This window comes from Sparus aurata, chromosome 8 (assembly GCF_900880675.1).
Source record: "Sparus aurata chromosome 8, fSpaAur1.1, whole genome shotgun sequence".
Taxonomy (NCBI): Eukaryota; Metazoa; Chordata; class Actinopteri; order Spariformes; family Sparidae; genus Sparus; species Sparus aurata.
This window is the reverse complement of record NC_044194.1, coordinates 22,477,032-22,493,323: the sequence shown is the minus strand read 5'-3', so window position 1 is coordinate 22,493,323 and position 16,292 is coordinate 22,477,032. Positions and strand designations below refer to the sequence as shown.

The window sequence follows — 16,292 nt, the reverse complement described above, 5'->3', positions numbered from 1 at the left end:
TGTATTGAATGTGCACGGCCTATTGTAAAAAAATACCCATTATTCCATAGATGCTGTGACACACACACACGTTGACTCATCCGGTTACTGAGTCACTCATTCACTAAGCGTCGCTCACACTCGCACACACAGGCACACACAAGGGGAGGGCCCCGTTTCACCGATCAAAGGTTTTTATGTGATCGTGTTGTGAATTGATATACTGTAACTGTCATTACACTTCCCCAAACACAGTGCCTCAGATTTGTTTGACACTTTGTAATCTCCCAGTTCATTTGCAGAAATGGAGTGTGCGTGCGTGCGTGTGTGTGTGTGTGTGTGCATAAAAGTTGAAGACAGGCCATTTAAAGAAAAGTAAAAAACAAAGATCAGCTCTGCCTGTGTATCATACTGTCATAAAACACACAAAAAAATAGCGTTCTTTTTTCTTCATTAATCCAATCTAATTATGTCATCGTTATAGATCAATGTTAACCACCGCCTCAAACTTTAACTCGGGCCGTTAACGGGTTAATTGACTTGTAGGAGCGCTTGGTAGCCCTTGAGCGATAAACTCACAATTGAGCAACCGGCAGCGCGGAGCTCTGAACCTGTTTCCTTGTTTCATCTGTTTATATCGGCCGCGGTGGGTCTGGAGTGAACCCTTTTCATACCGCGGCTCGTCAGAGGGCGGCTCTTTGACTGCTCTTTACGCATCATTATAAAGGCTTAACTCCCTCCCTCTGCGCGCTGTCCCGCTCCGCCGCTGCGAGCCCTCAGTGTCTGGATCTGTGTTGTAGATAGATGGGCTAGATGCCACACGCCGTCAGCCCGCAGGTTGCAAAGGTTAAAAGTTTGATATCATCATTTTTTGACGCTCTCCTTCCTCTACTTCTTCTTGTTTTTGGGGCTTTTTTCTCCTCTGCTTGGATACTGCTGACTTAGGCATTGGATATGTGCACACAGGATGATGACAACCCCTTTCCTCCCCGTAGAAGTAAAATAAAATAGGCTTTCGCACACACTGGATTTACTCCTGTCGTTCCATATGAAGAAGTCAAAAGTAAGTGCTTGATTGTGTGTGTGTGCGTGTGCTTGTTTGTTCGTTACTTGAGGAAATTTGGCGTTGCGGCGCGACGCAGAGCAGCCGGACACGTTCCCCCTGCTGCTGCCGCCGCCGCTGCTGCCCTCGACCAGTCAAACTCACACAAGCCTTTCACATTTGGAAAAAAAATGTTCATCGTGTTTCGAGTGTACTTTTGTGAAGACGCAAAACTGGTTTGCAATAAGTAAACGGCTATCACGCGCGGGCACGATCAAAGCTGCTCGGTGGCCGTTTCCTTTCACCACGGTGGGGTTACATTTTTGGTTCTTGCGGTGGCAAGGTGTTGCTCTCCTCCGTAACTCAGCATTTCCCAACAAGCTTTTCACTTTTCTCCGTCCAAAAATTGCACGGCTCGAGTTCATACATCCACGTCTTCTTAATTTAGTTGGGAGAGCAGCGCACCTAATGCCTCTCCGATCAATGAATTTCTATTAACGGCGCCTGTCTGGCACCGTGCGTGACGGTCTTACCTATGTAGTTTTTGTATTGCTTGAAAATATATATATATATATATATATATATATATATATATATATATATATATATATATATATATATATATATATATATATAGTGTGTGTGTGTGTGTGTTTGTGTGTGTGTGTGCGCGCGTGTACAGACGAAGATGTAACTCTAGGTTCTGATTTGTAAATGTTAGAGATGTTGCTGTTTACAAACAGACTTACTTTGTTTTTTGTCAGGCGCCGTTAATAGAAATTCATTGATCGGGGAGGCATTAGGTGTGCACGCCGTAATTTATCCACGAATCATTAGCTGGTGTAAATGAGGTGAGGTCAAGCTGTGGAATACTGCTTTTCTGAATATATCTCGGTTTAGCTCCCTGTGGCGTGAAACTCACATTGACGCATCTAAATAATTAACATACCTTTTCATTAACCGTCTGTCCACCGGTTCAGGCAGCCCTTGGGGTAATTCATAAGCCTACCTTCGAGTGAGAACGGCCGCTTACGGCGCTGCAGGGCCAGCGAGCTTAGGCTCTGTGACTGAAAGTCCTGACACCATAATCTGTGGCCTCTGACGTGGCTGATCCAAAAAAACGCACACATTGGGGACTAAATTCGTCTTTTACGACCGCGCTAATATGTCAGGCAAATCAAAAGCAAGAAATTACGCACAGCTTTTCATTCAGACACCGGCTCTCGTGTTTATCACTGAAAGGTTTTTTTATCCTCCATCTGTGGAAGCAGGTGATCACCTTAAAGCAGATACCCCTTTTTGGTGGTTTTAAAGACATTGAATCTGCACTGGAGGAACTGCAATCTGAAAATTGTCTTACATTTATTTCTGTAACACAATAACGCGCGAGTAGTGCACATGAGAATGCGTGCAACAAAAAAAATGAGGCTGGTTTAACCTGCATTTCATCCCCCTGGCTGTTTGAACCCAGCGCATTTCAGGTTTTGGACTAATCTCTAAATCACTCTGCTTGACAATTTAAGCTCCTTTTAATCACTATTTCAGATTTAAAAATTTTTTTAAAGATCATGGAACATGTTAATATTGATATGAGAGAGTGTGTGTGAATATCTGCTGTGTGTGTGTGTGTGTGTGTGTGTGTGTGCGTGCGTGTCTGGGAATACAAGTCTTTGAAGTTTCCTGCAGGAAGGGTGGGCATCTCTGCATCCCTGCCGCTTGTAATCATATTCCAAGCAGAGCCCCCTTTATGCTTTTTTAATGAAGTTATACAGTAAGTTGCGCCGTGTGCCTGGCTGCATGAACAGACACCTTTTTCATCTTTTATTTACTGTCCTTGCCACAGCTCCTGGTGCACCACACTGTCACGTAATCACATGTGAAAAAAATATGGAGAGGATGTATCCTAATTTTTGTGTTAGCTGTCTTGAATTTGCTGTAAAAATGCAAGACAGTGTTTCCCTCATTGACTCCATGATCTATTTACTTCTTGCACATTTCCACAGGGGCTTAAAGTGTAAAAAGAAATACTCACTAACCAAGGTTCTTGTTGTAAATTATGAATGAAATGACTCGGATCCACTTGAATGGACGTGATCGTTCACCATGAATACGAGGTGTGTGCATGACAGAACGTGGGAGAGCATGTCTAGACCTTCATACCTTCACAGAACGTTTGACACCAGTAGGGAGCGCTAGTTTTCTGACGCCGGCACAGAGATCAGTCACCCAGGTCTTTGGGCTGTGGGAGGTTTAGAGAGAAATCTTGTGTATGTGGCACCCTTCTGTCCTCCCTGAACACACGCAGATGTATGAAAATACTTGTATTATTCACCACAGAGGTTCGCTGGTTTTGAACTATTTGCCAAGGTTCCATGATTCCATCCAGTTGAAGTATTTAAGCACAGGGATGATTTATACACACCCGCCGTCCAGCCAGAGCAGACAGGCTCTAACACATGCTGTAAAACCACAGGCCCGCTGCTCACATGATGTATGCTCAGCTTGCTTCAGCTTTATTGTTCTGGCCTCTGACCTGCTGAGGACCGGCATGTGACATCAGAAGCCCCTTGGGTGAACTAGCTCGTTTTTATGATTGATCGTGCGGGATATATTCATTGTTTCGGGTTTTTAACGATGCAGGTAGGCGCAAACCGGAGTTCAAAGCACGAAAAGAAAAGACAGGCCGCTCTGCATGAACAGATTATGTTCCATGTTCAGGGAAGCATGCAAGAAGTAGGCGTTGTGGCGACGAGGGTGTTGATGTGACAAAATTACATTGATTGTAAGTAATTGCAGCTGAATGAACCACTTAAGGCCCATTTGATTATAAAAAGCACATGTGACAAAGATTAAATCAACTTCAAGGGCCCAGATAATGATTAGTTTTATTAGATTAATAAAGACAAACAGCTGAAGGTAGCGCTCCAGTGCTGCGTGGCGTAAGTTCACCCAGTGCAGAGCGAGGATGGTGTTGTACAATCAAATGAAGATTTCTTCTGATTTAATAGCCACATTTAAACTCTGTTTGATCTACTCAGCATTTGTGCTGTTGATAATCTCTGTCACATCTGGAAACGTCAGCCACCAGCAGTGATTTATGACACCTTACTGGAGCTGAGAGCCGAGCCCAGTAAATATTCCCTCCTCTGCTTTGAACCGATTTATCAGCAGCTCGCATCAGTGATGAATGCTCGTTTGTCAGTGACGGATATCAAAAAGAGCCCATGAGTCATGTTCTAATCACAGCCCATGTCAGTCTGCACATCTTTCCTCAAGTTATTCACTTCATGTTAAATCCATCACTGCCACATTATTGTGTCTCAGCTTGACTACTTAAATCATGATGCTTCAGTGTCACTCAATGTTCCAAAACAGTCGCGTTCCATTTGATTTCCCACCCAGGATGTTTCTCTCTCTCTTCTTTTAGGCAGCATTAGATGAGACGACAGTTGGATGCCTGGGATATAATTTTTCTGTGTAATTCAGCTCAATAAATACATTTCTGGCAATCAAATAATTCAGACTTCCAGTTAAAGTCTGTGGGTTTGAACAATGGTTCTCTGCAGGAAGGTTTTAACATGTCTGGATGTTTTGATGGGTTGAGGAGGTTCAGTCACATTGATCTCCAGGGTCACGTTATTGGCAAAAGCAAATTCATTTCGTATGGTTGTACAACTTGTTTCCATGTACCCTGGGAAGTCTGATTACTTAAGGGAGTATGAATTAAACAGTTAATTGATTTAGAGTTTATTGAAATATTGAGGATGAGGTCTAGAAATTGTAGCTCTCAACCAAACACTAAAATCCCTCTTCTAACAGCAGATATTCTCATCAACAGGCACGATGATGTTTTAGGCAACCAAGCCTGCTCTGTTCAGAACGAAAATGGAAAATCCATAAAAGATGCTGTGTGTTTTTGCACATACAGCTGATGTTTGATTGAAGATGCTGGACTCTAACCTCATTTGCACCATCTAGAAAAAACTGAGCCAATTTGTTTTTATCTATTTTTGGGACAACACAAACTTCCACAGCCACAGCTGAACAGAGTGTGATTTATGAAACTGAAAAGTGAGTAATATGTAAGTCTTAATACTATGTTCTGTTTCTTAAATTAATTTTTCACAGCTCAGTTAAAGACTGAAGAAAGACTATTTGTCAGAGAGATTCACAGGGTCGCAGGGTTGGTCAAACTCAATTCAATTTTGGATAACTACTAAAATACGATTACATGTATTAATGCTCAAATAAACATATCAGTTTTCTCATACTGTCCAGAAAAACAGCACTGTATTTCCCCCTCCATCTGAAATGCTCTCCTGTCTAACCCTAACCCTAACCCTAACCCCCCCCCCCCCCCCCCCCCCCCCCCCACACACACACACACAAAGTACCTAGTCTGTTCTGATTGGTCAGCTCACCCATGCCTGAGCCAGCACAGCTCATCATGCCTCCGGTCGACTTGGCTTCCAGTTAGCATGTGCCATAAATTGCTGACATGGTGACACAGTGTGATGTCAAGAAGTCACGGAATTAAAGGCGGGACTTGGGGCGTTTCAGGCACTTTAGGAGCAGAGTGGCGCTCCTATTTGCGTGACTTTTTAACTTTCAAGGCCTTATGCATTTACAAGAACCTATTTAACAAATAAAAAAACAAATGGATGAAATGAATGAAAATGAAAAAAAGCATAAAAAAATTTGTGGAAAGTGTCAAAATTAGCTTTCAAGCTTTCATCCAGTTGCAAACTTAAACGTTGGCTTTCCCTTGTGAAAAAGAAATGAATCCATAAATGCAACAAACAGTTATAGTAGTTATAGTTATAGGATTGTCTGTTGTCACAGAGCCCAGGCCTATGTCAGAGCATTTGATGTTTTATTTCTTCTTCTGCAGCAACAAGACGTTCAGGGTACTGATCCAGAGAGAGGCCCAACTGCACTAACTAGTGCCCAGTCTAACCTTAGCACAGCCTTAAACAAGGTGTGTCTTCAGGTGAAAGTATTTTGAAGGAAATACCTGCAGAAACGCCTGATTGTAAAATCCTAGATCCTACATTTCTGCGATGTTTGGAGTGTAAGACGACGGAGAGATCAACGTTTGAAATGTGTCATATGAGGAAATGGGGGTCCTTATCTTTGCACGGCTGGTTGGTAAATAGTTTTGTAATATGTAGAGTCCGCCAGGCAACAGAAAACAAACTCAAGGAATTGAAAGAGGCAATGTTAATACTGAACCATTAAATGCTACACACTGAGCTCTGTCAGTCAAGAACTCCTGCAGGCCTTCTCAAATCCCTCCATGTAGGCTGGAAGTGACCGGTTGGATCGGTTCAGAGATTTATAAGGCCTCGGTTGGGGCTTGTCTCAGTACAAAAGGCACATAAATGTGGGTGTCATACAAACATTAGAGGGGAAATCAGTCACACTGATGGTGTGAACCAGAAGCTGTCTGCACTTTACAAGGCAGCCTCTCATTTTCTCTCATCTGAGACCTCAGAGCCGTGTCTCAAATCACTTCCTTCTTGCTATGAACCATTTTTGACATTATATTTGAGTGGGATGATTTCTGAATCATACAAGAGTTTATTGATATAAATATAGAAAAATCCATCGATGCTCTGGCCTTTCACGCTTCACAAGTGTCTTAAATATCAGTTTCTCACCAAGGAATCCCCCTTAAATTCTTAATTGCTGTAGAAGTCTAGATTGCTGTGTGTTGTTAATATTGAAGGCAGACATTTCCTTATCCATTTTTTTTTTTCAGATTGGAATGCTGATTTACAGGCTGGACCAACATTGAACAGTAACCAAAAAAGATATTCTCAAATTAGAATTTCTCGTTTTCTCTGTTTTATGTTGGTAATCACATTCAGGTTTTGGCGCTGTGATCGGAACACCAATGAGGGCACTGGGACAATTGTATTTTCAACAATTCAGACAAAACCATTAATCAATTCTTCATGAAGTAAAACAATTCATGAACAGATGAATACATCATTCAACTTATTGTCTTAGGGCTCTGCAGAGCAGATGCATCTAGTATTTTCAGTGAGTTGAGGATGTTACCCTCACACCCATTCTGTTTAAAGTTACCAGAAATCTGAATTTAAACCTCCCTAGAGGGTTAATTATGCTTACTTAAACAGGATTGGGAATGACTGTTTGTTGTTTTCATCTAAAAGGCTTCCCTTCTTTGCAGCAGCGGCCTGCTTACACAAAATAAGTTGCTGACATCTGACGCAAACTGAAGTGATGTGTGGATTAACTATCCTTTCTGCAAGGAAACGTCAAATTTAATGAGCACACTCATCGTCTTGTGGCTGCGCTGTACTCACGTATCCAGGCTCTTTTTATTGCCTCAGGTCTATCTTGTGTAAACTCAAATAATTAACGTTAGCTCGAGGTCCTTTAGGCATGCGGGGCCTCTAAACATTGTTAGAAGCAAAGAGTCATCTTAAGCAATGAGCCATTCCAGTGTACATCTGACTGAATATTTGCTGCTGGAGGGCATTGAGATGGGTTTTGTCTCATTTCCGTATAAATAGTGCATCTTCTTGCTCGGAAATTAGAGTTTGCACATGGTCAGTTCTTTCCGAAGCCCGGATGAGGAGCCACAGAGGACAATTAATACAGTTAGAAACTGTGTGACTCACGTCTGTTTTCTAAAAAATATTATTGGAGTGTACATGGGTTTCAACCACAGTGCTTTAAGCTTGAGATGTCTACTGTGCAGTCTACTGGAAATTGTCCCTGTGGTTTTAAGGGCCATTAAAAGCAATTTCTGTCAGCTTCAGCACGACTGATCTGGACCAGTGTTTACTTTACTGCAGCAACAGGAATATTTTAACTATGGTGCAAACTCGAAGGGAGATTTATGTACAACTCGAACACAACCGTAGGTCAAACTTTTTTAACAAAAGAAGACAAAATTCTCAAATGCAAGAACGAATGTTGGCAGTGTACGTTTCTGCAAACCAAACATATGTTGAAACTTCACATTTCTGTATGTTGCAAATTTTCTTAATGTTGTGACAATACTGTGCCTATGCTCTGGTTAGGTTTAGGCACAAAATCTACTTGGTAAGGGTTAGGAAACTGTCATGTTTTAGCTTGAAAAAAAACCCAATTTGAATTAGTTTTGTATACATGTAACGTAAACATTACTTAACACATATTGTAAAAATGTCAGTTTGGTATGACATATACAAATTCTGAATGAATTTGTGGTTTGCAGAAAGGATTCTAGCAGAAAATTTCAGTTGACAACAGGAACCAAAATCTGAACCAGTGGACCCATTAGCCCATCATTTTTGGTGCACATTTATGACTGTATGCTCAAGGACTTGTGATGCACTTGTGACTGCAGTGATTCACAGTTTGTACCCCTCTTATCCGGGCCCCCGGGGATCAACAACTCATTCATCTTGGAGTCTTGTCACATTAGTGTTGGCTAATATGACGGATGATTTTTTCCCCTTTGAAAGCAACTTTTTACATCGCTGGTGTGTTATCATCTCAGATTTGCATGCCACGGATCTCAATGCATTCACCATAGACTCACAGCTTCCTTTCACTACCTGCTCACCGGCATGCCCCCAGACACACCTGATGGCGCTCTGAACTCTACTAACGGCATTCCTTTTGATAAGTTATTTGTTAAGTGGGTGGCACTTTACCTTCTTCCAAATCACCATCTAAGTCACGGTTGCATTCATAACCAAAACAAAGTAGAAGCACATGTTGTCCATCAGCAGCCCCATTGTTTGCATCTTGTGAGATCAGGAAACAGAATAAGGTGTTTTTTTTAACAGTTCAGTACCATTTTGCAAGTGATGTGTGTAGAGAATAAGCTGAGCTGTGGGTGAGACTTGTGAAGGTAAAAAATTTGGATGGCGTCCATAAAAAAAAAAAGAAAAAAAACCCAGATTGCACAACTCAACTTTCTTCCTTGTTGTCTAGGCCAAATTCCCCTCCCGCGTTAGTGCATATTAACCAGATCCGTGCTCGCAGTTATTTGTTGACACAGTAAGTTAGATAAAGAGACTGTAAGGGGAACATAAAATAGCTCCTTCCCTTTTCAAGATAAAAAAAAAAAAAAAACACACTTTATCTCGATCATCCCGCTTTCAAAGTTGCTCTCAGTAAGGAGATCAGATTTCCCTCCGGACACTGAGGAGACGACATGATTGCAATCAAAGCGTCAGTAGTCTAAGTCAACATGTCAACAGTAAGAGGCAACTATTTATTTGAGTAAATTACGGCTGGGCTCACTCATGAGAAAGACAGCACTTCATGCAGTGAAAGAGCGATTGTCCGTCTCAGTAAATTGACATAACCGGGGCCATCGTTCTTTAATCACACAGGGCTCTAAGGACATGTCTAATCTGATTAAGTTTATGCTTCATCTCAAACAACAAATGTCAGTAGAAAGTCTGCATGAGAGCACAACAGGACGCTGATGCGTTCCAAGTTGGAGACGGGGGTCTTGTGTCGGTCCCCGAAAATAGCAACTCTGGACTGTTTTCTCTTCCCGGTTCACATCATTTCCTTTGCTAACCCTAAACCTCTAATCCCCTATTCGTCACTAATATTAATGTTTGGTTAAAGGGCCGCGATTCATCTTTGAAACCCACTGTTAAGCACAAGGGGGTGTTCTTGCAAGTTTCCCACCAAAGCCATGGTGAGGACTCATCTCATTAAACTATCTGAAAAAGCTTTCTTGTTCCTTTTTTTTTACCCACAGCGCTTAGTCACCCAAAACAAACTGATGCTGTCACGTTGTATGAAACGAGCCGCTTCTCTGTTGCCCAGAGCACCTTCAAATGAACCATGAGCCATAGCTACAGTGTGTGGCACCTTACTGGTAATTGCAAGCACTCGTGCCATTAAGTGGTTTAATTGATCCCAGCCCACATGATCTCTGCAGCTGTCTGTCCAGCTGTTGGTAATATCTAGCATTACAGAGAGGGCAAACAAACAAGTGGAGGCCACGTGCAATCTTCCAGCGTGCTCCTTCTGGTCTGTATTTCGCATTCTCCTTCAGTAATGCATTCGCTCATGTCTCACACTGTTTTATCTTTCCCACATTTGTTCCCTTTTTTGCATATCTGCCCTTCAAGCGTTCAGCCTTTTTGCAAGTGGGGACGCACCAATCTAATCTGCTGGCCCAAGTTCAGCCAGCCACTGACCCTATTCACAAATCAGGTACCAGCCCGAAGCATACTGAATACAGTTTCTTCATGAATGCCTTTACACAATCTTTGTTCCTCCTTTAAGTCACACCAGTCAGTCCCTGCAGGCTGCCAGCAGTTTTTAGCACATCGCCAATCCCTCATGTGTCATATTGTCTTACTTATTTAAATGAATTCCATGCAGTGAGGTAGATGTTATGCTGTATTTGGGAGGGGGGAATTGGGTCTCAGCCATATGAAAGAAAGTTTCCCTATCAATGTCATTGTAAAGTCTCCAGCTAACCACTCAACTCAACTCGTAACACCACAAAAGGCCCAGGTGCACAAAATGTTCTCACTCGTCCTAATGAGTTCCATGCGGCAAGGTAGCCGTTTGCCCCGGTTCCCTCAAAAAAAGAAAAACCCCTGGGATTCTTCCGTTGATTTTTGGAGTTGATCATTAGAATAGTTTGAAACTGAAGTCTGCCTTTTAAAGATGGACTAGTAAGAGGGTGAGTTTCGGCGTGATGACATTTACCTTGGTTGTTAGCAACCACCTTTTTAAGAGACATGTGAACTCTTAAAATTCACAGTTGTGGTATTTACAGATGTATTTCATGTCATAGAACAAAATGTGAAGATCTCTTTAGTATGTGTTAACCATGGACCAAGAAAAAGATGATGAAGAAGATGACGTTTGAATGCATCCCTATTTGCTTGTCGTCTGTATAAGAGTCTTTCATTGGTCAATTTGAAATTTCATAGATAAGGCCTTGTCATGTTTTGATAATACACAGAAATCACCATGTTCATCTTGGGATAATTGTGAAGAGTGCAACAGTCATTACTTCCAAGAAAAGCCTCCAAAGCTTCTGCACAACTGCGTCATTGTGTGGCTCCTCTCAATTACCTTGAAGTGTACTTTGTTTGCAACAGAGCTGTAAGTGCACTTCAGCAGACAGCTGCAGCAGCCGCAGACTGAATGTTCTCAGATGCTTGTTCGATTCACATGCAGAGTAAGTGAGCCGCAGTCACTTGAAAATCAAGCGCATGTCATTTCAATTCAGGCTCCAAGTCTTTCTTATCTGCTGTACTATTTGATGGTCTGAACATACATTTAACAAGCAATATTTGAATATGTAACAGAGTTGGTGTTAACTGCAAATATTGCTGGCGGTAGTGTGTGGGGCGGTAGTAATCAGAGTACCTACGCAGCTGTTGATAGTCTTATCTTTGAACCTTTTATGGTGTTTGCTTCCTGAGTATAGAGGCCTTTTTTCTGGAGCGTTTATTCATTTAGGCGTTAAATATTGACACGTGAATGTGACGAAGGTCCTTGCTAGTGGCTTGAGAGGTGTCGATTTTTTCACAGTATGGTGTGGGAGAGAGACAGGATTCAATCAGCGTGTGGAAGCAGCAGAAAATGTTGGCACCGTGTACAAAGTACTGACTGCTACAAACTGTGTCATAAACAACAAATATCGTTAACATTTCAGCAACTGGGGTGGGATGGATAAATTCAACTTTTTTTTTTTCTGGGAACACAATGGGAGTGCTGAACGATGAACATTTGTCTTTGCACAGTAACTGGTTGATATGATTATTTTATGTTTGAATAATCCAGTCGGAAACAGCAAAATACCTCATCAAAGGGGCAAAAATAAATAAACAAATGAATGAAACAATAATCTAAAAACCTTTGGTCAACCTTTGCCTGGATCAGCTCTATAACATCTGGACAGCGATAGCAGCCTGGTATTTTCTTTACACAACCTTCACATCTGCCCCGTTTTAATCCCTATTATGAAACATGGGAACTAATTTTACACAGCGATTTTCAAAACAATGATCTTGACAAAAGATTAGGATAAAAGATCCATCCTCCTGGACAAGACAGGCTGCATGTTGCCATGGAGGACTAATGTCATGCAAGGTCCTGTGTTCTGCTTTTATGCGATTACGTGGTTAAGAGGGCCACAAGGCTGGCGGTCTGGAGAGCCTGTTCAGCTAATGATGCCTCGGGTTCAAAGTGGTGGTGGAAAATGAGACGGGGGTAATCATCCTCGGCATCAATATGATGGGGGAGAGCAGGCCCACAGGCCTCTGAGAGCCGTAATGCACCTGACAATGATGGACAAGAGGGCTTTACTTTGGAGGGTTTCACCTGACCATTCAGCTCTTTTGCTATGATATCGGCTGATTCTGCTGGTGTAGGAGTAGAAGTGGCTTGTTTGTTTTAAGAGCATCGTTTCCAGTGTTCCTGCTGTAAATTGGGACTGCTTTCAGCATGGGAAATCATTTCATTCCCTGTCAGCGCTGCCGGGGGGGCGCAGCCTCACAGGGTCACCCAGAGAGTGTCAGGCGAACATTCAAATGAAGTTGAAGTCATCTCGCTTTTCTCACCGAAGCCTTGCTGTTTATTGATGTTTTTGGCCTGTGCTGTGTGTTCATGAGTCCACGAGCATTTTTTGAAAACTTGTAGAAACAAGATGTGTTTGTTTTTCCACTGGTGTTCTCTGACCAAACTGTTTTCCCATCTACTTCCCTGTTGAAATCTCCATCTCCCAATAAGACGGGAACCACGGCCCAGCGGTGCATCTCGGTCTCATAACAGCATGTTTTATATTCCTCTGTGGACTGCAGCACAGATTATTGTTATAATGTTGAAACATTATGTCAACATTTTATTTTTTTTAGGTGGCATAAAAATTAACTACCTAGGGAATATATTCAATTTCCTATATCGCACGAAGTTAGATGAAATAAATCAAAGTACATTAGTCACAGAAACTGTACTTTTTGAAGATGAGACAGTGACTGTATTTTGGACAAACACATATGTCTTGGAGTATTGTAGCTTAGGTAACACTCATAATAACCATCATTAATTAATCGTATATCTCTAGTTGATAAAACTGTTAATAAACAATAAAATTATTTGTAAACCATATATTTAGCATTTGTTTATTATAAAGTTTCAACTGATGTTTATAATTATTTAATCTTAACACATAAAAGAAGCATTTCATTGTTTGCTATCAGTGAAATACCTTTTGACTAAAGGCCGATTTACTTAACTTCCAATTTATTATTATACTTATAATAGTGTCATCGTCACTTATTTTAGTGAACCACACTTAAGTGGCTGCTCCTCTATTTAATTCTCTTAGTCTAGCCATAGACTCTAATATGTGCAATCTCCTAATCTTAAATTGTATAAATGTCCATTGTCAGCATTTTCTTGAAGGTCAGAGCCCATGAATCTGACTTGACCTGGTTAAATCCTAATCTAAATCCTGATGTATCACCACGTCCGCAGAAGTTAATCCCATGCATGACAGCAATGACAAATGATTTATAATATTGAATTTCTATTGCATGTTTGCTAAGACCACATTGTTTTTTTTTCCCAGAATCCCACTGAATAGCATTCCTTCACATGGTAGCCCCCATAACAATATATTTGCAATTTGAAGAGCTCTATTACAACATATAGAGCGGTGTTTCACAAAAATGTTAAACCCAAAACTCCGGGATTCTACTCAAAACTGTCGACACCTACACACAGAACGGGACGTTCAAAAGTAGGGTCAATTTTACGTGTTAAACAACAACAAAGCAGTTTGAAAGGGCCAGTACAACTTCAGCTTTGAGTCGAATGCTATGCTCGTCCTAGAAACGTGTATATTTTCAAAAACATGGCTAAAAGAAAACTCCATTGTTCTGTCTATCTTATACATAGTAATGCATAAGAAAACATCTGTATTTACCTGTTCATGATGTGATTGAGTTTAAAAGCAACCAGCAAGAGGTCTCCCATACTGAGCATTCATACAGAAGTATATGATTCTTGTTGGTTGGTGAAAAGTTAGGTTAGTAGAATTACTTTCTGTCTTCGAGCATTTCCCCTGCAAATTCTGTTATTGTTACCATCATAACCTGGGATCTGGTTGACAAACTTTGTATCTGTAAGTTAATATACTCCCTTTTTGCCTCCTTTTGTGTCGACTTTCCATTCTGTTGATGCAACAGTAAGATAAAGCTCAGGGTTTCCAATACACCAGGAGCTGTGTGTAAACAGGTATTGCTTACAATAATGAAGGTTGACTTTGCCCCGTAATAATCTACCACCTGAAACTCGGTGCTTCTTTATTGTTCAATTCCTTGAAATAGTTAGATATATATATCAAATGACTTCATTATCCTGATTCTTCAGTTGAGTACTGGGGTAGCGCAGGTTACTTACTTTTATGGCTGAGATTAGTCCAGGCTCTCCAATCAGATAAGATTCCAGTGAAGCTTGCCGTGTTTGGCTAGTGTTCATATGTGTCAGACTGACTTTTATGTACATTTTTGACCCTTGGTATTCACACAAAGTTGTCTGTCATTAAAGTGCCTGTTTATTTGTAACAAACAGTCAATGCACCGATGAAATCTGACCTGATCTCGTGTCTCAAGTCCACTTTTGTCAGTTTTTCCTGCCATCTTCTCTCATCCCCTCCCCTTTTTCTGTGAGCTCAAGAAGGGAAGTCACACGGCCACGGTTTATTGGGCAGCAATGTCTTTGCCTTTGCCAACTTTAACTTCACTCATGTCCATTGAACTGCATGCAGTCACTCTGCCACGAAAGCAAACTTCCTTATGGAGCAAATCAATAGTGCTGCAGCGGCCATCACAGTGGTCAGGGAACATGAGAACATAATGTTTAACATCGTAGTAGAAAGTCCAAAAGGAGCACTCCAGACAGATCCATACAGTGATCGCCAGTGTTTGCAAGGAGGTGCTGAGACAGCAGAAGTTTTCATGTGACATACTTGGTGGTATGTCTTCTTTGGACCTCTAGATCGTGAAAGCCAATCAGATGGCCAGACTGTTTCTGGAGGAGCTCAATAAATATGAATGCAGATTGTAAATCCAATAAATTGGCCCTCGGTCTATCCGTTTATCATACTTCTCTGACACATATTAATTGATTTCTGCAGAACTTGGAGGACGGACCACCTTTAGAGCAAGGCCATAAATCAAAGGATTAGATAACAATAAAATCAACACAAGAAAATGTTATTCACTGCCATGTTTTGATGGTTAAATGAAACAGTGCAAAAAAATTAGATTGCCCATGTATGGACTCATGACCTTGTCTCCAATACTTATTCTGTCAGACATTTAAACTAAAAGTTCCCCCGGGAGAGCGCAAACCAAAACCATTGCTGCACAAGTCGTGATTGGAAGTAGGTCTAAACAGAAATGTCAGATCTGGAGAACCATCAAAATCTTATCAGTAGTTTTGTACCCTAAGGCCCATCTGCCCACCCAAATTTTATGAAAATCTGTTCACAAGTGTTTGGGGACGTCACTCCACAGCTTGTCAGCACCAGGAGCTCCAGTGAGACTTTGAACCTCCAGCTCGCCGTCAGAACTTGCAGCTCCTGTAACATTAGTAGCTCTCAATTGGCTTGTTTCATGGGCGGTCAATCTGTCTCGTAAAGACCCAGAGAAAGGCTGCTGATAACGAGTCCTGTCTCCAAGACATTGTGTTTATATGCAACCACTTTGCAAGAACAAATGGTCTTTGGAGGAGACTTACTGCAGACAGAGCTAGACTTTCCATTAGAGACAGGTTAATTGACTTACCTGGCAAGTCACAAAACTGTTAATGATGAACACATAAATGAGTGATTCATTGACACTGGGGTATTTAGGCGTTGGCAGCACTTGGTTAAGGTGTGGGAAAAATGATGGTCTGTTTTGATACAGCGCGTATCAGCAGTGACTGTAGACATAAGATTTTTTACCAAAATCGTGACCTTTCCCTGACCTTAAGCAAATGACTTTTGTTGCCTTAACCAAACCACAAACTGGTGTCTGGATGCAAACCCTGGATTCTGGTACTTATGCCCAGCATTCACTCTGACCACCTGTCTGTGACTCAAGCGCAGTACATAAACGTAGTGTTTCACCCACTCAAAGAAATGTCGTCTCTGAACATAATCCAGACAGGGATTACTCTGTCAACACAATGTTATTAAGTCATTTTTTTTTTTAGGAATAATACAAATGTAATTTCTAGGAGACGATGTTTTAATATGGCTGTCATCACTCAC

General features: G+C 41.4%; 1 protein-coding gene across 1 annotated transcript in view; it reads left to right on the top strand.

The window, feature by feature from the left end:
• The first annotated feature begins 623 nt into the window (after positions 1 to 623).
• The window catches only part of kitlga (kit ligand a), a 35,347-nt gene continuing 19,678 nt past the window's right edge, over positions 624 to 16,292 (top strand). The window contains exon 1 of the mRNA XM_030426412.1: positions 624 to 1,042. Coding sequence (XP_030282272.1) covers positions 1,028 to 1,042 — 15 coding nt within the window. The 5' untranslated portion in view covers positions 624 to 1,027. The remainder of the gene's footprint in view (positions 1,043 to 16,292) is intronic.